The 24,819-nt window shown below is 36.7% G+C and overlaps 3 protein-coding genes and 1 long non-coding RNA gene across 4 annotated transcripts; all 4 read left to right on the plus strand.

Moving 5' to 3' along the window:
- Positions 1-3,131: 3,131 nt before the first annotated feature.
- LOC145556239 (uncharacterized) lies at positions 3,132-5,676 on the plus strand. The gene is made up of 2 exons (XM_081617894.1): positions 3,132-4,209; positions 4,476-5,676. Exon 2 carries the CDS (start codon positions 4,478-4,480, stop codon positions 5,525-5,527), a length of 1,050 nt encoding a protein of 349 aa, XP_081474020.1. The 5' UTR covers positions 3,132-4,209; positions 4,476-4,477; the 3' UTR covers positions 5,528-5,676.
- LOC145643170 (uncharacterized) lies at positions 5,541-6,879 on the plus strand. Its single transcript, XM_081694324.1, has 3 exons — positions 5,541-5,552; positions 5,618-6,706; positions 6,790-6,879. Exons 1-3 carry the CDS (start codon positions 5,541-5,543, stop codon positions 6,877-6,879), a joined length of 1,191 nt encoding a protein of 396 aa, XP_081550450.1.
- Positions 6,532-8,570, plus strand: LOC145556241 (uncharacterized). The gene is made up of 2 exons (XM_081617895.1): positions 6,532-8,142; positions 8,227-8,570. The coding sequence occupies exons 1-2, from the start codon at positions 7,732-7,734 to the stop codon at positions 8,317-8,319; spliced, it is 504 nt and encodes a 167-aa protein (XP_081474021.1). The 5' UTR covers positions 6,532-7,731; the 3' UTR covers positions 8,320-8,570.
- A 1,047-nt stretch (positions 8,571-9,617) lies between these two features.
- On the plus strand, positions 9,618-10,079 carry LOC145556242 (uncharacterized). Its single transcript, XR_014091814.1, has 2 exons — positions 9,618-9,713; positions 9,853-10,079. It is a non-coding gene; the product is annotated as an uncharacterized LOC145556242 (long non-coding RNA).
- The last annotated feature ends 14,740 nt before the right edge of the window (positions 10,080-24,819 follow it).

The following is a 24,819-nucleotide window of genomic DNA, read 5'->3' on the forward strand; positions in this document are numbered from 1 at the left end:
AACAATTGAGAACATATTCATTGTCTGCATTATATATCACATAAATATCTGTAAGTTTGATTTATTACACACATTAAACTAAAAAATATTTAAATTAGCAGACATTAACAGAGAGTATCCAATTCACAGGCATGAAAATAATGATCAATACCTTAATAACCGTTGTTGTCGTATACATTTGCGGTAGTGTTGATAGAACAATACTACTTGAAATTCCTATTTTTTGTGATACAATCTAGAAGAAAATTAGTTTTTTTTTTTAATCAAAACTACGTACTTTGTATATTTGTATATGGCTTAAATATTCCAACTTAAAAAAAAAATCCTATATCAATTTTTTTTTAAAAAAAATAATAAAAAAAATATTTAAAAAAAGTGAACCAAACCGATTCAAAAGAAAATAAGAAATAGGCAAATAGCTAATTTCCTTCCAAGTCAATTATTTAGCTAGTTTTGGAATTAAATGTACAATTAGTCGTTTTGGTAAATATTTTTATCAAATTAGCCGTTTTTGGTAAAAAGATCCAAGTTATCACGGTCCACTTACTTTTCTCACTCTCACATTTCCCTTTTTTAAAAAAATTAATATAAATAAAATTCAATATATGTACTTAATGATAAATTGTTAATATTGAGCTTTGACAAGCAAGAAATGATGAAATAAGAATGGTTGCAAATACTAAAATAGATATTTTTTTTTTAAAAAAAAAAAAAACATTTTCACTAAATTAACTAAAGTTAATTAAATAATTGTTTAAATTTTTTTTTTTTTTTTAAAATTAAAAAAATATATTAAATAAAGTTAGTTTTGATTCTTTCGGAACCCTATTGTTGTTGGTAGAAAACATATATGATCTTTAGTTTAATATCTTACATATAATCATGCAGCTATTATGGCAATGCTGTTGTTAACGTTCACATACAAAGTTCGGCAGGGGAGATCATGTCGAAACCTCTAAGCTTTACTTGTAACAAGATAAGAGAAGCCATAAACAAGGTGAATCACAAGTTCATTTTGGAAGAAATCAACGCGTTAAAAAGCCAAAAAGATCTAATTAATCATCAATTCTTCGAAGATAGAGGAAAACAATATAGCCCTCCATTTTGCTACGATGATGACAATAGAGTAGATGCTATAAGTTGGTTGAACCTCGGGTGTTCGGGAGTCGATTTCGGGTGGGGTTCGGAGATATTCATGGGGCCTCCAATGGTCCATGGCACTGATGGTACATTCATGATAACTCCTTTCAAGCACGATGGATCTATGGTCATCGGCATATTCTTGAAAAATAAATCTAATGTGTAATGTTTTGTAGTGGGTTTTTATTATTGTTGAATAATATTGCCTTTATTACTGTTTGTCAGATATTGTAATAAAGGGATATTGAGTAATAGCTTGTTTTAGTTACTCCCTCCGTGTTTTAATAAGTGTTACACTTACCAAATCCGGCCATGTTTTAATAAGTGTTACATTTCCTTTTTGGCAAAAAACTACAATAAAATATTATATCTCTCTCCTCTCATGATCTCCACCCTAATCCACTACTACTTTTTTTTTTATTATATCTTTCCTCTCATATTCATTACTTTTCAATAAACTATTAACCCCACTATCTTTCTTTTACAATTTTTTAATACTCCAACTACCCCACTTACCTCTTATTTTATTTAAGTCAATTAAATTGCCTAAAACTATGTACCGGTCAAAGTGTAACACTTAAAAAAAACGGAGAAAGTATTTAATAATTAATGCAATGTATTAATTTAGTCCATTTAAAACCAGTATATAAATCAAACTAGCTAGCTAGTCATGTATCATTGTATATTTGTATATGTCTCTTGAAACACAAACACTTACTTAATATCATTACATAAAGTCTAAGTTGAGGTGGTGTTTGGAAATGGGAAAGGTAAGTTTTTGGTTTTACTTTTGGTCATCAGTTTCAATTATATAACAACAGTTGCCCAAGCAGAACCAATAGATGATGTAGTGGCAGTTGCGTCGGCCAAATTCAAACAGAAAGCAAAGGCATATAAGACTCAGACTGCGAGACAGTTACAAAAGATCTGCCAGAGACGCTTGTACCAAAGCCAATATTGAATATACGACTGCCTACACTTTAATTTGTCTTTAATTTATTCATTTATATATTGTTCATATTATGCATATTTAAAATACCATCTGCTTATTACAGTGGCGGACCTAGAAGGGGGATTCAAATGCTATATTATCTTGTGATGTTAATTTCTTAGCAAACATTTGCCGAAGATGTTCGCTGCATTCCGTGACTCGTGGTTCATGCCTCGTGGTTGGGAAATAGGAATAAGGGAATAGTCGAGTGGTTTGTTAAAATAAAGGAATTTTTTATTTTTACCCCCTCTTAAAAACAACTTAATTGCTTTTACCACCTCCATAAAAAAAAGTTTTATTTTATCACCACATAAAAAAAAATGAAAATTGACTTTTACCACCAATCACCGCCAACTAACGGATTCTGTCCATAAATTCGTTAGTGGGGCCTATCATGTCACCATATTATTGGGTAATAAAATAAATAAATTAACAAATAAAAAAAAAAAAACCCAATAATATGGTGACACGTGGACATGGTACGCCCCTAATGGATTTATGGGCGAAATCTGTTAGTTGGAGGTGATTGGTGGTAAAAGCCAAATTTTTTTATGTGGTCATAAAATAAAACTTTTTTTTATGGAGGTGGAAATACCAAATTTTTCGTTTTTTTGCGGGTGGTAAAAGTCATCTAAGTAAATCTGAAATTGGGCCCCTTGACATATTATTTTTAGCCCACTACCAACTTAGCTAAGGCAAACTTCTTGTTTATTCTTACACTCAATTTTATATAACTATTTTTCCAGTTTTATTTTTTTTCCTAAAATCACTACTACAAAAATGGGCAAAATGACCTCTAATAAAAGACCTGTTGGTTTATACAACGGGTCTCTTTGATTTAATAGATCTAATATTAGAGACAACGGATCTCTTATATATTATAGGGTCCACCAATAGTTTTATAAAGATGGAGGAAAAAAACAAAAATACCCGTTGTTTGACTTAATAGGTCTTTTATGTGTCCACCACCTAAACCAACATTTTTTTATTTGACAACAAAACCCTATTTTCTTTCCCTCTTGTCTCTTCCTATCGCCATTTCCCATCACCAGCAACCCATTCACGCCGCTCCCTTTCTCTCTTTCACTCTCCTCTCCTCTTATTTTTCTCCCGGAGGAAAAAAGCTGATGCCACGAGCTCTTTAACACCGGCGTCACTTCTTCCTCCTCCTCCTTAACAACGCCGTCACTTCTTCCTCCTCCTCCTTAACACCGTCGTTGCTGCCTCCTCATTTTATTTCATCACCGTCAATAAAAGCTCAGATTAAAGGCTTTAAATGTCAATTTTGACCATCAAAACTTCAGATCTGGAGTTTCATGGCTAAATTAAGCTAAAAAGCAAAAATTGAATTATTTGAAAAGGTATATTTCATTTCTATTTCATTTTTTTAAAAAAAAAAATAATTTTACAAGTTTTTGGTGGGGAGGCCGACTTTATTCTTGATGATTTCGAGTTTAGGTTGAGTATTTTAGAGAGTTTTCGCTGGTGGGTAGGGTTTTTTACGGGTGGTTTGGTGGTGGTGTTGGTATTTTTCTTGTTTTATTTTATTTGAATTTTGAATTGGGTGAATTTGTTTTTGGTTTAACTTTATTCTATGGGTATATTTTCTATCTTCTTTGCCCTCAAACCTTGTGTTGAAATGCCTCTGTGAGGATTTTGATTTTTTTTTAGGAAAAATTGCTCCCATAAATCCCAACTTTGCCTCGTCCGCCGAAATTAATCCCTACTTTTGATTATTATCTATTGCACCCAACTTTAGGGGTGATTAATTTTCGTTGCACCCATTTTACCTGGAACCTGATTAGAAGGTCACCTTTTTGTGGGTTGAGAGGTTTCCCACTTTTGTTAGTGCCACGTCAGCTTTCCCTCCCAACTACTCTCATTACTCTCTCTGCTACTCCCTCCCTTTTCATTAACTCCTTCATTTTGTACAACAGAGCATCAACAAAAAAAAACTCAAATTGACGCCATTATTGAAGCTTCAACCACAATTGTACTTGGGGAAATGTGACGATCGTTGATTTCTGAGAAGGATAAGCACCAATAGTCGTTGGGAAAGTGTCGAACTTCCATTTTAGGTAAGTGTTTGAACCCTAATCTTTCGCTTCATTTCTGATGAATTTTTGCTTAAATTACGCATATTGTCGTGAAACCCTAATTAATTAAACTGGGACATGACTAATTTGAGTAATGATATGATATTTGTTTGAGAGTTATGCATGCGAATTGTTGTGTATTTGTAATACTGGGTGTTTTGTTGTTGTTGGTTTGACTGTTTAAATTCGAACCCTAAATGCCTTGATTTAGTGTAGTGCTGGTTGTAATGTAATTGCTTTTAAATTAGGTATGGCTCCAAATAAATTTACCTTGAAAATGTGGCATGGAGGAGTGTTTCAACATCTTGACAATGATGAATTGTGTTATATGAATGGTAAAGGTAGAACCTTTAATGTAAACCCTGATCAGTTGTGTGCTTATTATCTTATGGAATTGGTTATGAGGTGTGGGAAGTATAAGGACAGAGTACAGGGGTTTATGTACTTAGTTCCAGGATTGAGTTTGAAAGGTGGGTTGAGGAGAGTTGATGATGATGACAGTATGAGGGAGATGATAGATGTGTCACTTAATAATAGAGTTGTTGATGTGTATGTTGTGCATGGTCAAAATGACCCAATACTCTTCCCAAAAGAGAAACAGCCTACCTCATCAAAAAACACAAAAAATGTGAGAACCAAAAAACTACCTGTGAAGAGGGGAACACAACTGAGAGCAAGTCCAAGGAACAAAAGTCAGCCTCCCTTGACTATTTCTGAGCCTTCCCAAAATACCCTTGACGGCTCATTAAATGAAAAAGAAGATGCTCCAACTCATTTTGTTGCCATTCCACCCACCAATGCTGTACCAAACCAAAGTACTCTCAAAGTGAAATATGTTATAAACCCTAATTCAGACTTGACAAAAGCATATCCCACAGCACCTACTTTTCCTTCACCTTCACAAATCAACTCTGAACTAGTGAACAGTTATGAATGGGAAGATGCAAGACCTGACAGCCCCCTTCCTTTACATGAGTTGATTCCAACAGTTAGTTCTGAGAGTGACAGAGAGGATCCACCCTACCAGCCACCAGAACCAGAAGTAGAGGTCAACAAAGGGAAAGGGCCAGCTACAGACAAAGGGAAAGGGGTAGAGTCAAGCAAAGGGAAAGGGGTAACTGTAGACATAGGGAAAGGACCAGCAACTTTTTTTGGTGAGGTGTACTCAGATGTGAAAAGTGATGATGCAAAGGAACCTGGGCAGGGTGATGACCTAGATGCTGAAGTAGCAGAACAGGTGCAAGGGTTGGATGACTTAGAGGTAGAAGAGAGGGAGGAGATATTGGATGAGGAATATTAGTCAGAAACTGATGATGAGGAGTACAGTTTAGCTAGGCAAAGGGTTAAAGATGCAACTGCAAAGTTAATTGACAATGCTAGGAGAATCCAGAGGGAGACAGTTCAGTGGCTGAATATAGACAAGGAGGGAGAGCTAGGGGCAGAGGTTGGTGAGGGGACAGCAACTGAGGTGGGTGAGGGGAGAGCAACTGAGGTGGGTGAGGGGACAACAACTCAGGTTGGTGAGGGTTCTGGGCCCCAGAGTGACTATGAGCAGAGTGATGAGGAGGTGCATACTCCACTTGACAGTGGTGAAGAGGAGTTAGAACCAGGAAAGAGAAGAAAGGCCAGCAGATCAGTGTCACTTGCACACACAGATTTTGGGACTTTCAAATGGGAAGTGGGGCAGAGATTTGCTAATAGATCTGAGTTTAGGGCAGCAGTAGCTAAGTATGGGATTCTGCAGGGTAGGGATGTTTATTTCAAAGTGAGTGACAGTGGAAGGCAACAAAGAACTGGTGTTTGCTGTGTAGATGGGTGCCCATTTTATGTGTATGCTTCATGGGATAGTAGGAGGGCTTGTATAGTTGTGAAGACTGTGAGAGGTGAACATTGGTGTCAGAGGAACATGAAGAGGAATAGGCAGCTGAAGTCAAGTTGGGTAGCTGGCCAGTTCCTTGAGGTATTCAAGACAAGGCCTCACTGGCCTGTAAAGGAAATCCAAGAGTGTGTAAGGAAAGCATTCAAAATGTTTGTGAGTAGGGACTTTGCTTACAAGATTAAGTACCAGGCATATAGAATGTTGCATGGTTCTATGCATGATCATTACAACAAGTTGGGTAGCTACATGGCTGCATTGCATAGAACCAGCCCTGGTACTAGGTTGGAGTTAGTCACAGATTCTGACAAAAAGCCTCCAATTTTTAAGAGGCTCTTTGTATGCTTTGAAGGGGTGAAGGTGGGGTGGCAGGAGGGTTGTAGGAAGGTGCTTGCAGTGGATGCTTGCTTCATAAAGACCTTTTTGGGGGGTCAGCTTCTGTCAGCTGTGGGAAGAGACAGCAATGACCAGATGTACCCTGTTTGTTGGGCCATTGTTGAAGGTGAGAACAATGACTCTTGGGAGTGGTTCTTCAAGCAAATGCAGAGTACTCTGGATCTGAAGGATGGGGAAGGCATGGCAATCATCTCAGATGAGCATCAGGTTTGATCTATTGCTTTACTTTGCTTACTTGCATAAGTTTTCCTTGTATTCAAACATGTTTAACTCCTTGTTCATGTACAAAGCATCTTGCATGGAGTGTCAACTGTGTTGCCAAATGCAGAGCACAGGCATTGTGCAAGACATATCTTTGCACATTGGCACAAGACATATAGGGGAGATGAACTTAAACTGCTTTTTTGGAGGATAGCTAAGGCATACAGCATGGCTGACTAAGAGGAGAACCTTGAGAAGTTAGGAAAGGTGAATGTGGATGCCATGAATGATTTCATTGGCTACAACCCTAAGCTGTTTTGTAGGGCATTCCTGAAACCTGACATCAAAACAGATGCCATTACAAGTAACATTGCTGAGACTTTTAATGGCTATATCATACAAGCCAGGACAAAGCATTTGTTGTACTGCCTAGAGGACATCAGAACTACTTTGATGCAGAGGCTAGTGGTGAAGAGGCAGCAAATGATGAAAGCCACAACAATGCTTTGTCCAAGAATTCAAGAAAATTTGGAAATTGAAAAGCAAAAGGCAGCTGAGTGTGAGGTCATGCCATCATCTGAGACCCTATTCAATGTGACATACTACTTGGATCAGCTTGTAGTGAACTTGGAGACAAGGAGCTGCACATGCAGGAAATGGGATATGCTTGGTATCCCATGTTGCCATGCAGTGGCTTCTATCTACTACATCAGACAAGAAGCTGAGCAATATGTTGATGAATGCTACCACAAGGCAACCTACCTCAAAGCATATGCAGGTATACAACTCACTTTTCCTTGCACTTTGTATTTATTTGTGAACTTAGTATGTAATTTAAAATTTTGGGTTGTTGGTTGTATGGTCTAGGATCTATCCCCCCATGTGAAGGGGAAAGGCATTGGCCTAAGGTCTCCCTGCCAATTGACCCACCTTCAATTAAAATTGGACCTGGGAGACCTAGGAAGAACAGGATCAAGGATCCTTTTGAAAATCCCAAAAAGGCTGGAACCATCACCAAGAATGGAGTTGAAATGACATGCTCCATATGCCACACCAAGGGACATAATAAAAGGAAGTGTCCTGAGAAAGACACTAGGCAAACCCCTCCCCCACCTGCTAAGAAACCTAGAGGGAGGCCAAAGAAGCAAATAGTAGTTGTAGAAGCTACAACAGCTGCTCAGGCTGCACCATCAACTGCACACCACTCAATGACAGTACAACCTACTCAACTAGGTAGAGGTGGCAGGATGATTCACATGGGAAGGGGTTCAAGAGGTAGCAGGGCAGGCTCTAGCTCTGGTGCTGGTGCTGGTGCTGCAAGGGGGGCTGGTGCTGCAAGGGGAGCTACTGCAGCAAGGGGAAGGGGAAGAGTTAGGGGCAGGAACCAGCTACCTCTTGGTGTAGGTGTGTTGTTTGCACCTGATGGATCAGCAATAACTTCAGTAAGTGTACAAGTTTGTAACCTTTTTTTTTTTTCTAACACTTTGTCCAATTTTCTAATGTTCTATGGTTTGCCTTGTTTGCAGACAACAAGGCAGGTGAGATCAACAAGGTCCAGGTCAGGGGCAACTGGAGATGCTGCAAGGCCAGGGCACAGATCAGCAATGGCTTGGTTCTAGATGAGTCAGTCCAGCCAGACCTCAACCCTGCATCAGCCAACCTAGTAATGGATGGATGTCTCACTTAGGCATAGATAGCTATAAAACTCTATTTTCATCAACTTTTGGGTGACATTGTTGTGTTGTCTCATAATTTGCAAACAATGTTTATGTGTAGTGTATTTTGCAACCAATGACTTGTAATATTTTGCACTCATGTTGTCTTTTGGACACAATCACTATGCATGGTAATATTTTGCACTATGCAATTACTTACAAATTATGAATTGGAAATGCTATTCACAACATTGTTTATTTATTCATTACTTGAGAATCATACATTAGATTGGTAAGGTGACTAATAAACAACACCTAACATTACCCCTAAATAAAGCCACCAAAACCACCATAACCATTACATACTCAAGTTCAAGCTTTCAAATAAACTAGAAACATTGCAAAGAAAATCCAAGATACAAAGAGTGCAACTGAGAATTTTTTTTCATTTCTTGTAGCCTTCATTAGTTCAATCCTAGTGTGGGAGAGCTCCATTTTTGTATCATTCAACTCCTCTGTCTTCATGTCCAATTTCTTCTCAACAATCTTCAATTTCTCTTTCATGAAATCTACTTCCATCTCCTTCTCAGCAAGAGTAGTGTCTTTTTCAAAGAGCTTAAATCGCAAATCTGCATCAATTCCATTTGTGACATTAACCCACTGGAAAAACCCACAATCACCGACCTGCAAAAGTTAAACCCCCAATTCAATTGAAATCACAAACCCTAATTCATATAATTCCACACAATAATTGTATATGAATGACAAATTAAACTCACAGGCCAATTAGGGCAGCCAAAGAACTTCATCCCTGCGTTATCACCGTTTTTCGCCATTCGCACCACCGCAAATGCGCCACATCTGCACTTCACTCTTGTAGACATCAACCCACCACCCCTTGAAGAAGAAGATCCAGTTGACATAGGAAATAAATAGTGAAATTCGTGAACCTTTACAAAGAAAAGGGGAGTAAGAATGGAGAATGGAGTATTTTTTTAGAAGAGAGAAAAGACAGGGGTCTTTGTTTAAGAGAGAGAAGGAAAAAGTCAACCCTTGTAACATGAAATAAAAAAAAAGAACCGTTGAGATGCCACGTCATCAGTTTACAGGCTACAGCAGGTTGCTTAACTTGTAGGGTGCAACGAAAATTAATCACCCCTAAAGTTGGGTGCAATAGATAATAATCAAAAGTAGGGATTAATTTCGGAGGACGAGGCAAAGTTGGGATTTATGGGAGCAATTTTTCCTTTTTTTAATCTAATTTGATTAATAGGATATGAAACTCGATGAAGACGATGACAACAGTGGTGCTCCAAGTGTATCGATGAACTTAATGGCGAAAGGTTCATTACTTTGAGGTGCAAATTAAATTTATATTTTCAAATTTGTTGTGCGTATCTCTCCTTTTCTTTGTTTTTTCTTATTGAATGTCAATATTAAGTTTTTTAAGTGGAATTCTCAATTATAGTCATTCATTATTTTAATTTTGTTTTTCAGATCTGCTTGATTTCATCACACAAAACTCCCAAACAAAGAATGTAGCAAATGGAGTACTCAAAGTCTTATTGATGTTGTAATTGTAAATTTCAATAAATTCAAACAATTTTTTTGTTGGGATTTTTCGTTGGTTGATTTTTTTTGTCTCATCAACTGTAATTTAGCTCATTGCTTTTTCGTGTTATACGTATAATTTATGATTTACAATTTTTTATTTTTTATACAAATTTCTATAGAGCATAAAAATCAAAATATTCATATGCAAAACGCATTACAGAAATAAATAGTATTTTTTTTAAAAAAAATAAAGAACAAAGAGACCCGTTAGTTGACTTGATAGGTCTGTTTGATACAATGGAACAGACCCATTATCTCCAACAACGGGTCTCTTTCTCTTCGAAAATATGAATCTCATTGCATAAATAACAGACCCGTTGTCAGTGACAACGGGTCTCTTTGTCCGCACAAACAGACCCCTCATGAGAAAGGGTCTCTTAATCAAAGAGACCCCTGAGATAGAGACCCGTCCAAAAGTGGTCTCTCAAGCATATTTCAACGGGTCTCTTTGCCCATTTTTGTAGTAGTGAATTTTTTTTCCTCTGTTTTTTTTCCCGAAAGTGGGGGGACAATGGTCCCCCCTTGTTCCTTCATGGGTCCGCCCCTGGCTTATTACATACTCTAGTAATTTAATGTCTTCAATTCGCACATTTGTATCAAGTGTCTACCTTTATCAATAACCTATATACTAAAAGACACACCAGTGTGTGTCTTTAGTATTTTTTTTAAAAAAGAAAATATTTAATAGAAAATTTATTTAAGGAAATTATTTGTAAAATTTAATTACTATATAAATAAAAATGATATTTACCTTTTTTTTCTATATTCACATTCAAATAACTAATTAATATGGAAAATAGAATAGCAAAATATAATCTTTGTAAATATTTTTAAAAAATACAATCTTCTACTATAAGTTTTTGTGAGACAAACATAATATTTGTTTCAAGGATACAGTTGAGATAAACAAAAGTTCAGTGATAGAGTTTAATATATGATTCTATGTCTCAACTATCAGTTTAAACTTTTGGTTAAATTGGTCCTTTAATAGATATGAGAAGACATACAACTGTGAGAGTGTATGTGAGTAGGGCTAGCTAAAATGTACTCCGGCTAACAAGTGAGAGCGACTATGAAAACATCTCAATTGCGTGTAGGAGTGCTTAGTTGTAGTAGAGAAGGACGAAGTGGCTGAGAGGCAAATAAATATTAGTGACTAAAAACGAGATATTACAATATATGATCACTGATAAATATATACGTACATAATTTATTTTGTCAATAATCGTGCATGGCACGAGACCTTTGTTATTAAAGATCAAGTTACCATTAATTTAATTCGGCTATATTCATTTTCTTCCTTCTTTCTAGTAATAATATACTACGTAAATAAAGAGGTGTCAATTTAAAATATCGGATTTATCAGATCGGTCTAATTTAATTAATTAATACTATCAATACAAGTTGAAATCTAAATTTGATTATTTCATATCAAGACCGTGTTCAACACCTCTATTATATGAAACATGTCTTGAGTAGATTGGGAACAATAAATAAATAAAAGTGCATGGCATAAGACCATAAGTGCATAAAAACACAAATTCACTAAAGTCGTACCGTGTTGGTGCGTTACACATGGTCTAATGGATGGGGCCGATAACATGACAAGCAATTTTGCTCTACAACTAGATATCGGGGAGACCGGAGACCATGTCGAAACCTCTAAGCTATTCTTGTAACAAGATAAGAGAAGCCACAAACAAGGTGAATCACAAGTTAAAAAGCCAAAAAGATCTAATTAATCATCAATTTTTGGAAGATAGAGGGAAGCAATATCGCCCTCCATGTTGCTACGATGATGGTAATAAAGTAGAGGCTGTAAGCTGGTTGAACCCCGGCGGGAGTCGATTTCGGGTGGGGTTCGGAGATTTTCATGGGGCCTCCTATGGTCCATGGCACTGATGGTACGTTCATGATCACTCCTTTAAGCACGATGGATCTATGGTCATTGGCATATTCTTGAAAAATAAATCTAATGCGTAATGTTTTGTAGTGGGTTTTTATTATTGTTGAATAATATTGCCTATATTACTGTTTGTCAGATATTGTAATAAAGGGATATTGAATAAGAGCTTATTTGGTTAGTTCACTTTATTTTTGCTTATCTAATCTGATATGAGTGTCTGATTTGACTAAACTTTGATCTTATGTGTACGATAATCTATAAATAAAAATTAGATTAAGTGGAACTTTGTTAAATTCGTAATAATGTTTTTTTTAAAAAAATTAATATGTAAGTTTCATAAATTTTTGGAAAATTTGAATTTTAGTACCTCAAAAATGGGGGTAATTGAATTTTAGTACCCATCTAAAATTTTATTTTAAATTAGTACCTCCAAAATGACAAAACTATAGGTTTCAGTACCTCCGTCTAGTTCCGTTAATTTTTTCGTTAGTGGGGCCCATTTCTAATTATTTAATAATTTAATTTATTAAAAAAAAAGAAAAAACATTTTATAAAAAAAAAAAAAAAAAACTTAAAAAAAATTAAAAAAAATAATTAAAAAATAAAAAAAAAATGAAAAATCCCTAAAATCTTAACCAGCCACCACCGACGCCAACCCCCACCGCCGTCACCCATCCCAATTGACCACCCTCGACCCACGAAGTCAGCCGGCCGACCTTCCTCGAACCATGAAACCAACCGTCCGACCACCCTCGATCGACCTTCGAAACAAGCCCAACTGTACCCTAACAACCACGACGCTTTGTGGGTTTGGTATGGGTGTGGGTTGGAATTTCGGCAGTTCGGCAACGGTTTTGGGTAAGGGAGAGGAGTTCTGCGGCGGTGGTAGGTTGATTTGCTGCTGTCGGCTTCTCGCTGGGCTGGTTTAGGTGGTTCGACGCTGGTTTGGAGTCGGGAGATGACGATGGGGGCTTCTCGCCGGGCTGGATTGGGTTGAGGTCTGAGTAGTTCGGCGACGGCTTCGGGTCGGGGAGACAACGATGGGGCTGGGTTAAGGTGACGACCATGGTACGGTAGTGGTGGCCACCGTTGCGCTAGGGTTTCAGGGAAGGGGAAAACAGGGAGGGAAAGGGAAAGGGAAAGGGAGGGGTGGGGTGTCGCGGCCAGGAACGAGGAAGGGAGGGAAGATGGTGGTGGTTGCGCTAGGGTTTCGGGGAAGGGGAAAACAGGGAGGGAAAGGGAAGGGGTGGCCGGCGCCGGTGCCAGGGGAATTCGGCCACCAACTGCCGGAAGCCGGCGCCGGCGCTGGTGTCGGTGGCTGTTTTTATTTATTTTTTATTTTTTAAAGTTTTTTTTTTTTATAAAATGTTTTTTCTTTTTTTTTTTAATAAATTAAATTATTAAATAATTAGATAATGGGCCCCACTAACGGAAAACTTAACGGAACTAGACGGAGGTACTGAAACCTATAGTTTTGTCATTTTGGAGGCACTAATTTAAAATAAAATTTTAGATGGGTACTAAAATTCAATTACCCCCATATTCGAGGTACTAAAATTCAAATTAGCCTAAATTTTTTTATTACGAAATTAAAGGTAGGATTTTTTTGAAAATAACACCACAAATTTTACCAAAAAATGGATTATAACACCACATAATCTCAAACTTTGACTATAACACCACAAAAAAAATCCAAAATTTGGATTTCACCACCTTCTAACTGAATTTTGGATGAAATCCGTTAGTGGGACCCAAGATAGACACGTGGCAATAACACATTGGTTTAAAAAATAAAGGTAAAAAAAATTATAAAAAAAAAAAACAGAAAAACACCCTATAACCCTAACCCAGCCACTATCCCACCACCGGCGGCCGCGACTCCACAGCCGGAGACTCCTACTGACGCCGGCAACCCTTCCTTCACCGGCGAAATCACCGCCCATCATCCCCACCCACCACAACCCCCCTCCCCCCGCGCAAATCCCACCAATCAATCCGTGCAAACCCTTACCACGAACCATCGAAAACCACCCATGTCGTCGCCTCACCGCAAAATCGACCTAGCTGGGGCTTCGAAAGTGGTTTTCGACCGGTTTGAAGGTGAAGTGGAAGTACAGGGGTGGTTTTTCGGGGAGGAAGCGAAGTGGCTGGGAGGTTTCGGCTGATGGTGGTTCGGCGACGGTGTGGGCTGGGGTTTCGACTAGTTTAGGTTGGGGTTTCGATGGTGTGGTGACGGTATCGAAGGTTTTGGGCCAGGGTATGGTGACGACGGTGGTTCAGCGACGGTCTCGGAGCTTCGGGGGTTAGGTTTGGTTGACACCCACCGGCGGTGGTGGCTGGTTTAGGATTTGTTTTTTTTAAAAAAAAAATTATTTTATTTAATCCAATAGATGAGTGACATGTGTTCAAAGTGAGCCCCACTAACGGATTCTTGGATGGAATCTGTTAGTAGGTGGTGAAATCAATTTTTGATTTTTATGTGGTGTTATAATACAAATTCGAGAAAAGGTGATGTTATAATCCATTTTTTTCAAAATATGTGGTGTTATTTTCAAAAAAATCCTTAAAGATATATACGATAAAAAAACCCACATATATTTTTTCTAATTTGATCTGATGTGAACTTATTTTTTATAATTTGATTTGAAATAATTTTAAATGAAAACTTCATGGGGCCTCCTATGATCCATGGAACTAGTGGTACTTTCATGTATGGGGCCTCCTTTTAAGCACATTAGATCTATATGGTGATTGCCTGATTGGACTATTCTTGAAAAATAAATCTAATGTGTATGTTTTATAGGAGGCTTTTCAAAAGGAGGTTAGTGAGGCGTGAAGAAATACATAACGAGGGGGTTGCTTGTCTTTTCACATGTAATTTGAAAAATCCTACTCAGCTTCTCTCGTTATTCCTTCTGACATCCCGTTGTGCCTTTTCTCATTATTTTATTTCAAATTTCTCTCTCCTCTGTTTAAAGAAGGCCTAAATTTATACTTCCTATTTGTTGTCTCTCTCTCCTCTCGTTCCCCATTGTTGCTTGTTCTCCATAGCTAATTCTCTAAGTTTAATCTCTTCTTTGATTTCGCCCTTGTCATCGCCCTTTTTTGTTGATTAATTCGATGCCTATCTGGCGTAGAAGTAGTCGATCTTCCTCAAGATCTTTTTCCGCCTTCTTGCAGACCGACGCCTATCTGGTCAAAGAATTGGTATGAAAAAGTGAATCAATTAGATCACGAACTACGCTTAATCATATACTAATTGTGACAAACCATAACCAGGCAGTGCTGATGGAAATTTGAACTTAATACAAATGGAACAATTTCAGTCCACAGTTGTTTGAATATTTTTCCAGTGGTTCTTTTGTTCATTCTAATAGTTTTATCACAAGCTTAATTTAACAAGCTGTAGTTGTAATTATCTACAGTGCAATAATCAAAGATATTCAACTGAACACCAAACTAGTCCAACTGGTAAAAAAACTTTGTACAAGTAGAACCTTTTTACCACGTAATTACTTGTAACTATCTACAGTGGTTCTAATTCGCTTACTAATCAGCCAAACAGAACTAATCTAGATATTCCTTGTTATTTTATCATGTTATGATTATGATGCGTGAATGACTTTAGGTTTGCTTTTTAACAGAACTCTTTATTAATTAATTGTTATTGAACTATATTAAGTAATTGTTGTTTTGTTTATGACCCAGTTTTGTAAAAGGCCAATATTTCATATCAAAGTAGAGTAGGAAGACTATTTTACATAAGTTGTACTCCTTACTGTGTCAATTGCTCATTTTAACCATAACTGGAACTATTTTACATACCAATGAAAGTATTATAATTCCAGTGGTAGGTAAGTAGGAGTCAAATTGTATACCAAACTTTGAAAGTAGTAATACACATCTTTGAAACATTTATGTAGGATGTATGGATGAAGGCTAAACATACATACGACAAAGTACATTACTTCGGAAAATACAAATAGGATGAACATGGGGACTCCTTTTTACAACTCGACTTTTATATTATAAAACATAGAAATAAAGGGTATGTGACGACAATAAGGGTACAAATGATAATCTAAACATTATACTCTACAAATGATAATCTACAAATCCCTTTATCCCTTCAAAGGATAATCTACATATATCTTGTAATGATAAACATTATAATTGAACATTGTTGACAGGGTGAACATGGTGATTCAAAAGGGTCCCACATTTATCCAATTTACAACTTATAACATAGATGGAGACAGTTCGTGACTTTATTTGAAATGAATCAAACCGTAAATCAAATTAAATTTTTCGTATTCCTTTCTAATTATAATATTTAATTGCAACGCTAAAGTAAATGGTATCTATCCTTGTACTCTTAGTGAAACCCTTTTATTATACAAACAATACAGTTGAACATTATAAAGATGTTTTCTAGTACTACCCTAGAGACCTCCAACGAAACCCTTGTATTATACAGTTGTACATTTTTTTTTAACTCAATGAAGGCATATGCACGTGAAGCTTTTAAACAATATATGCAAACAGTACATTCCCTTGACATCCTGGTAGTAGTACCCTAGGAACCTTTAGTGAAACCCTTTTATTATACAGTTGAACATTATAAAGATGTTTTCTAGTGGTACACTATAGACCTTTAACGAAACCCTTGTAGTATACAGTCGTACATATTTTTGACTTAGTGAAAGCATATGTATGTGAGCTTTTTAAAACATTATATGCAAAAATGAAATTAAAAAAGGTGATATGTACATTGCCCCCACTGTTGTAAATATATGAATGCTAGTTAGGTGATCATGGATTATGTATGGTAGTATTTCCGATTTTATTTAAACAAGATCTTAATTAGTTCTCTTGTACGAAGTGTATAATAAGATTAAGAACAATCCACATTTAATGTGACTGTATGATGTATGAGATATGTAAGATGACTTGGTAGTGTTAGGAGTTCCATGTAAACTTAATTTGAAGCTATCAATGGTATACTTGTGTGATGATTGATGATACATATAACGGCACAAGTATATTTTTTATCAAGCATATTCTCAATCATCATCACCATTCATTAACAATAAATTGCTACATATTTCGGGGAAGTTATAAGTTGATTCTATTAATTTTGTAAGTCAAAATGTTATATTTTCGAAACTTTTCAAGTCATTTTAGATGGAAGTTTTAAAAAAAGATAAACAAAATACCCTTGACTTCCTGGTAGTAGTACCCTAGAAACCTTTAGCGAAACTGTTGATCTTAAGTTTTGATGATGAATCAAGGAACCTAAGCAAACCCATAGGAGCTTTAACTTTTGTCTATTAGCTTTGATGTATTGACATGTTTTATATGCAACGAAGTTCTAGAGTCAGAATGGAACATGGAACAAGATCTAAGGATGAGCTATGGATGAGCATAGAAGACAATCAGAAGCCAAGTTCCTTGAGTGAGGAACTGAAGCTCCAGAGTCGAAGCTTCACAGTGTGTCAAGGAGTCTAATGTATCTTTACTGTTTATTTTAGGCTTCTTGTATATATGTTAAGTACATGGCTAGTTGATAGGGTTTAAGTGGATTTGATTTTATTTATTAAAGATTTTATTTTCCATATTTTAACTCAGTTATTTTCGAAAAATATCTTTTTGAGTTAAATTATCTTTTTTTGTTAAAAAGATTTTCTGTTTTAATTCTATCTCATTATTTGGAAAATCTGACTTGGAGAATAATCTTTCAAAAGTGTGGTTTACTTTGTCAAAGGAAGTTGAGAAAAATTAGGAAGCCAGTAAAACACTTCCTGATAAATCGTTTGACTTGCTGCCCAAGCTCCCACGAACTGCACTTCCTAGTTTCATGGAGGTTGTGGCTTAGTGGAAGTTGAGGCAAACGGAAAGGTTTTTAACTTCCCTTTTCTCCTATAAATAGGATCAGTTTTCTGTTGACAAAACACACTTGAGCATTACAGTCTTTTAGCTTTTGAAAAAGAGTCATAATCCACTTAAGTCCTTGAGTGTCTTTGTACTTAGCAATTTAGAGTTTAATCTTTGAGTTGTATTGGGTTAGAGTTTGGGGGAACTCTAAGAGTGTTTTATTGCTTTGAGTGAAGCAAGGAGAAAAAGAGAGAGTTTGAGAGTTCGACTGATTGAGGGATCAGCTGAAGGGAGCTTAAGTTCATAGAGGAACTTGAGTTTAGAGTCTTAAATTGTAATAGGTTGTTTGCCCTATTATTATTAAGAATTGAGTTTAAATCCCTTGTGGTCGTGGTTTTTCTTCTTGATTAGGGCCAAGAAGTTTTCCACGTAAAATCTCTCTTTGCACTTTTAGTTTTTATTCGAGTTCCTTTATAAATTCCGCAAAAATTACCCTAGTTCCTCTACAATACAATTCACCCCCCTCTTGTATTGTTCATTCAAGTCAACAATTGGTATCAGAGCTTGTTCCTCGAAGAAATCAGGAAACCCTGACGAGTTAAGTTCCTGGAATCAATATGAACAATCACGAGAAACTGGAAGAAGGTTACTCTACGCAACGTCCTCCTATGTTCAATGGGAAATTCTACACCTATTGGAAGAACGGGATGGAGATTTTTATCAAAGCCGACAACTACCAGGTTTGGAGAGTGATCGAAGTTGGTGATTTTGAAATAACCAAAACTACTGGTGAAAATGAGGTAGTACCTAAACCTATGTTTGAGTTTGATAAGGAAGATTTTGAGAAAATTGAAATTAATGCACTTGCTGTTAAATTACTTCATTGTGGTCTTGGACCCCATGAACACAACCGTGTTATGGGTTGTAAAAATGCTAAAGAAATTTGGGATTTACTTCAAGTTACTCATGAAGGAACTAACGAAGTGAAACGCTCTAAAATTGACTTGCTTATGTCAAAATATGAACGGTTTGAAATGCAACCAAAAGAATCAATTCAGGAAATGTTAACTAGATTAACTAACATTATTAATGAGCTTGTTTCTCTTGGAAAGCAAATCCCTATTGATGAGCAGGTCAGAAAAGTTCTAAGAAGCCTCCCTCAAGATGAGAGATGGAGAGCCAAGGTAACAGCCTTACAAGAAACAAAGGACTTCACAAAGTTCAACATTGAGCAACTTGCTGGTTCCCTCATGACTCATGAGTTGCACCTAGGAACAAGCAATAGTGAAGGAAACCGAGGAAAAGGCTTGGCTCTCAAAGCTGGAGATCAAGAGGACTCTGAAGTCGATGAAGAAGAGGCTGCAATGCTGGTGAGAAGGTTCAAAAGAATGTTCAACCGAAACAACAGGTCAAGGAACTTCACCAAGAAACCCTCTACTTCAAAGACTGACTCTGGTTGTCACAAATGTGGATCTCTAGAACACTTCATTCGTGAGTGTCTACTTTGGGATACAGAGAAAGGTAAAGGGAAGGCAAAGGAACAAGTTAAGAGCAACTACAACAAAACTCCTTTCAACAAAACAGACATTAGGAAGGCTATGATTGCTGCCTGGGGAGATTCGGAAAGTGAGGATGAAGAGGAACAACTTGAAGAAGAAACAGCTCATCTGTGTCTGATGGCCAAACGCGATGAAAAGACTTACAATGATGAGCTTGCTAAAGAGGTATTCCTTGATCCTAATGTGCTTAAGACTTATACTAAAGATGCTCTCATTGATTTAGTGTTTGAAATGGAAGATGAGTGGACTCACACTAGTATTCGTCTAGGTGAATGTCAAAGAGCTTTCAAAGTCTGCAAGGAACACAGTACGTGGATTGAGAATCAACGAACTGATGTTCAAAGTAGATTTTTTGAACTTTTTGACAAGAATCTTCTCTTAAAAGAAATGAATGAGAAACTCAAGTTTGAAAATATCATGGTTAATGTAGAACTGACTCAATACAAACTTGCTAATGCTGAAGTGTCTCCAAGTTCCTCCTCTTAATCTTTGCCAAAATTTAATGAGGATTTTGAAAAATTAAAATATGATCTTGACTAGTTAAGAATTGAAAAGGCAAAATTGGAAAAGGAACTTGAGCTTCGAAAAGAAAGAAGCATTAGTCAGTTTGGAATTCCTAAGTGGATTGAGAATGCTCAAACCAAAAGAACTGAAGGTCTAGGATTCATACGTTCTAAGCATAAGGGCAAGAAAAAATATGTAGACCTGCCTAGCTATAAAGTATGTACTTTCTGTGGTAAAACTGGTCATCTTGTTGCTACTTGTAACAAGAAGGAACAGTCTGTTAGCAAGAATGTTAGGCAAGTTTGGGTAAAGAAATCTGATATTGCTTCAACGTCCAAGGAAACCTGGGTTCTTGAATTTAACCAATAAGTTCTTTTGCAGGTCCTAGTGAGGGGGAACAACACGTGGTACCTCGACAGTGGTTGTTCAAAGCATATGACAGGAGATAAATCAAAGTTTCTCTCACTAGAGGCCTATCCAAGAGGAACTGTGACCTTTGGAGACAACAAAAAGGGTGAAGTAATTGCTAAAGGAAAAGTAGGAAGGTCCAGTTCTCATTCAATAGAAAATGTACTTTTGGTCGAGGGTTTGATGCACAATTTGCTGAGCATATCACAATTTTGTGATAAAGGAAACTCTGTAAGTTTTACCTCTGATTCATGCAACATCATTAATGATAAAACAGGAAGGGTTGTTCTTGAAGGAACTAGAAAAGGGAACACATACATTGTGGATCTAAATTCTGTTCCAAGGAACAACCTTACCTGCCTGAGTGCCATTAATGATGATCCTTTATTATGGCATAGACGTTTTGGACATGCTAACTTCTCACTCATGGATAAACTTAGAGCAAGGAACTTGGTTATAGGGCTTCCCTCAGTCAAGTTCCTCATACAACATATCTGTGATGCATGTGTGAGAGGCAAGCAAGTCAGGTCTTCTTTTAAAAGCAAAAACATGGTCAGCACCACAAAGCCATTGGATCTAATTCATATGGATTTGTGTGGTCCCATGCGTGTTCAAAGTAGAAGTGGAAAGAAATATGTTTTAGTTATTATTGATGATTTTTCTAGATTTACTTGGGTGATTTTTTTGTCTAGCAAAGATGAAACTTTTTGATGAATTTGTGTCCTTTGCCAAAAGAGTACAAAAGTCAAGTGGAAATCAAATTATCCACATTCGATCAGATCATGGAACTGAGTTTGAGAATTCAAGATTTGATGACTTTTGCAAAGAAAATGGCATGGATCATAACTTTTCATCCCCAAGAAATCCTCAACAGAACGGAGTTGTTGAAAGGAAGAACAGGACTCTAGAAGACATGGCAAGAACTATGCTCATAGCAAGTGGTCTTCCAAGGAACTTCTGGGCTGAAGCTATTAATACTGCTTGTTATATTATTAATAGAGTTATGATTAGACCAATCATCAATAAGACTCCTTATGAACTACTTAAGGGCAGGAAACCCAATATTTCTCACTTTCAAGCTTTTGGATGCATGTGCTTTGTTCATAATAATGGGAAAAGGAACATAGGAAAATTTGATGAAAGAAGTGATGAAGCTGTGTTCCTTGGCTATGCATCAAATAGCAAAGCTTACAGAGTTTACAATAAAATTACATTGTGTGTAGAAGAAAGCATTCATGTGATATTTGATGAATCTAATATGTTTATGAATGTGCAGGAACAAGACAATAATGATTATGAAATTGGTATGATTAGAGACAGGGAAGAAGAGGAAGAAACCTCCAAGAAAACCAAGGAAGTAAGAGAGGAACCAGAGCAAGAACATCAAGAAAATGCTGAAGTTCCTAATCAATAAACCCCGGAGGAACAAGATCATGGAGAATCTGGCAACGAGGAAAATGCAGAAGAAACTGAAAAATAAGTGCCTCAAATAGGAGTTCCTGCCAGAGAGTTTCAACCAAAGCCATTCAAATACCAAGGCTCTCATCCAACAGACCTTATTATAAGTGATATTGGTAGAGGAACTCAGACCAGATCTCAGATGAGGAACTTCTGTGCCTTTCAAGCTTTCCTATCCATTATTGAGCCAAGAAATCATGATGAAGCACTGAAGGATGCTAACTGGATAATTGCCATGCAAGATGAACTCAATGAGTTCGAGAGGAACAAGGTCTGGCATCTTGAAGAGAAACCTGAACACAAAAAGGTTATAGGGCTCAAGTGGGTATTCAGGAACAAACTGGATGAATATGGAACAATTGTAAGAAACAAGGAAAGACTTGTTGTGAAGGGCTACAATCAGCAAGAAGGTATTGACTTTGAAGAAACTTTTGCTCCTGTTGCTAAATTAGAAGCTATTAGAATTTTAATTGCTTTTGCCTCTTTTATGGGTTTCAAACTATATCAAATGGATGTAAAGTGTGCTTTCTTAAATGGTTTTCTTGAAGAAGAGGTGTTCGTGGAACAACCTCCTGGTTTTGAAAATCCCCAATTTCCTAATCATGTCTTTAAGCTTGATAAAGCTCTTTATGGGCTGAAACAAGCACCTAGAGCTTGGTATGAAAGGCTCTCTAAGTTCCTTCTTCAAAATGATTTTAAAAGAGGTAAAGTAGATAAAACTTTGTTTTTAAAATCTGAAGGAACTGACTTACTAGTTGTTCAAATATATGTTGATGATATTATTTTTGGAGCAACTAACAAAAACTTGTGCAAGTACTTTGCTGAGCTAATGAGTGGTGAATTTGAGATGAGCATGATGGGGGAACTCAACTTCTTTCTTGGACTACAAATCAAACAAACGAAAAGAGGTATTGCAATTCACCTACAAAAGTATGTCAAGGAACTACTGAAGAAATATAACCTTGACCAAGCAAAGACCAACCATACACCAATGGGAATAGGCACAAGGTTAGATGAAGATCTACAAGGAACTAGTGTAGATCAAACCAAATACAGAGGTATGATTGGATCCCTTTTATACTTAACTGCTAGCAGACCTGATATTGCATTTAGTGTTGGATTATGTGCAAGGTTTCAATCTAATCCTAAGGAGTCACATCTTACAGCAGTAAAAGGGATCCTACGATATCTCAAAGGAACTGACCATCTTTGTCTCTTCTATCCTAGAAGTGATACTTTTGATTTAAAAGGTTTTGCAGATGCTGACTATGCAGGAGATTTGGTGAATAGGAAGAGTACTTCAGGAATGATTCAGTTCTCGGGCCATGCCTAGTTTCTTGGGGATCCAAGAAACAGAACACAGTGGTCTTGTCAACTGCTGAAGCTGAATATGTGGCAGCAGTTGCCTGTTGTTCTCAAGTATTTTGGATAAAACAACAACTAAGAGATTATGGTATGAAATATAATTGCATTCCTATCTATTGTGATAATACTAGTGCCATATGCATTTCAAAAGATCCAGTTCATCATTCTCGTGTGAAACATATTCACATAAGGCATCATTTCCTTAAGGATAATGTGGAAAAAGGCTTAATTAAGTTACATTTTTGTGAAACTGAAAATCAAATTGCTGACATTCTTACTAAGCCTTTGAGCAGGGACAAATTTGAAAAGATGCGCATGGAACTTGGTATGATACAATTGAGTTAAGAAGATCTCAAGTTCCCCCAAAGGTATAAGTCAACTATGTATGCATTGTATATTTTACACAAAATGAATATGTGAAAACATAGTCCTAAGCATTAGAATGTATGGCATTACATATGGGATTGTGGCTGTATGTGAAGAAATCAAATTGCATTAGGCATGTCTGTGTTATAACAAACTATGTTGATTTGTTCCTAGTTCCTCCGAAATAATCTATAAGATTTTGTTCTATCTTTTTGAGAATTAATTAACTAATCAGTTAATTAATTTTATCTACTTAAAATCTTATCTTTTTTTTTTAATTATCCTTCATTGCTTATCTTTTAAAATTCAAATTCATCTCTCAAAATTGTTGATTAAATAACCGAGACTTTTTGCATTCAATTCAAAGTTTCTGATAAATTAACCTAGACCCTTCGTGTCTAATCACATTAATTCTTTAAACTGACCAAGTTAAAAGTAATTTCTCCATCCTTCATCAAACGACACCTGCACTATTCAATTAACCTTCCACACTCTTCCACCGACCCTTTTACCCCTTGAAATTCCACCCCTATAAAATGACACCAAACCCTACACACTATTCCTCACCTCCTCACTCCGTAAAATACACCCTGCATTTTACCGATTCAGCGAATTCACCCATGGATGTTTCACCAAAACCTCAAGTTAACCCTCAAAAAGATTCACCCATGGATATCGAGCAAGAAAATCAAACAAAACCCTCTGTTGAAAAACCAAAGAACTTGCCTGCTGAGTCAAAGAAACGAAAGCTGGAGGAACTCGAGGATCAGGGCTGGGAGGAATTAGGAGAAAAAATTCAGTTGGAAAAGTCTCCATCTCAAAAGAAAATCGAAGCAAGCTCTGAACGCTTCATTCATGGTTTCTGCATCAACTTGCCGTGGTGTGAAGTAAGTAAGTATTCTGAACTACTTGAAATCTTAGAGGCTCAAAATTGGGTGCAATTGTTTAGTGAAAGTTACAATAACGTGCTTGCTCATGCTCCTTTGAAAGAATTTTGTGCAAATTTTAGGAATTATGATGGTGTTTGTGTGTCAAGAGTTAAAAATAAGAAAATTAGTTTTGATGCTGATTATCTATGTGCTATCTTTGGAACTCCAAATGAGGGGTTTGATGAATATTTTAAAGGAGCTACTGATAAAAGTGTAGGAGATGTGCCCATAAAAGATATTGTGGAATCAATTGGTGGAAAGGTGTTGAAAGTCCAAACTAATCATAATCTGTTCTCTCCCATTCAAAAATTGTTGTTTATCTTTGTGCATTTAGCCATTGTTCCAAGAACTCAGCACGGGCATGAGGCTAACCACCTTGATGCTATGCTGATGTACTGCCTTGGAAACAAAATACAAATCAATTTCCCCTCCATCATGATAAAACACCTCACCCACTGTCTTGCAAACCATTTGAAAGTTG

The sequence above is a fragment of the Chenopodium album genome, chromosome 8 (assembly GCF_948465745.1).
Source record: "Chenopodium album chromosome 8, dcCheAlbu1.1, whole genome shotgun sequence".
Taxonomy (NCBI): Eukaryota; Viridiplantae; Streptophyta; class Magnoliopsida; order Caryophyllales; family Amaranthaceae; genus Chenopodium; species Chenopodium album.

Excerpts from the sequence above, each read along its gene's own strand:
- LOC145643170 (XM_081694324.1), top strand. Across the intron at positions 6,707-6,789 it reads TCATCTCAGATGAGCATCAG|CATCTTGCATGGAGTGTCAA; the intron begins GTTTGATCTATT and ends TCATGTACAAAG.
- LOC145556241 (XM_081617895.1), top strand. The coding sequence starts at position 7,732 with ATGACATGCTCCATATGCCACACCAAGGGACATAATAAAAGGAAGTGT. Across the intron at positions 8,143-8,226 it reads ATGGATCAGCAATAACTTCA|ACAACAAGGCAGGTGAGATC; the intron begins GTAAGTGTACAA and ends CCTTGTTTGCAG.
- LOC145556239 (XM_081617894.1), top strand. The coding sequence starts at position 4,478 with ATGGCTCCAAATAAATTTACCTTGAAAATGTGGCATGGAGGAGTGTTT.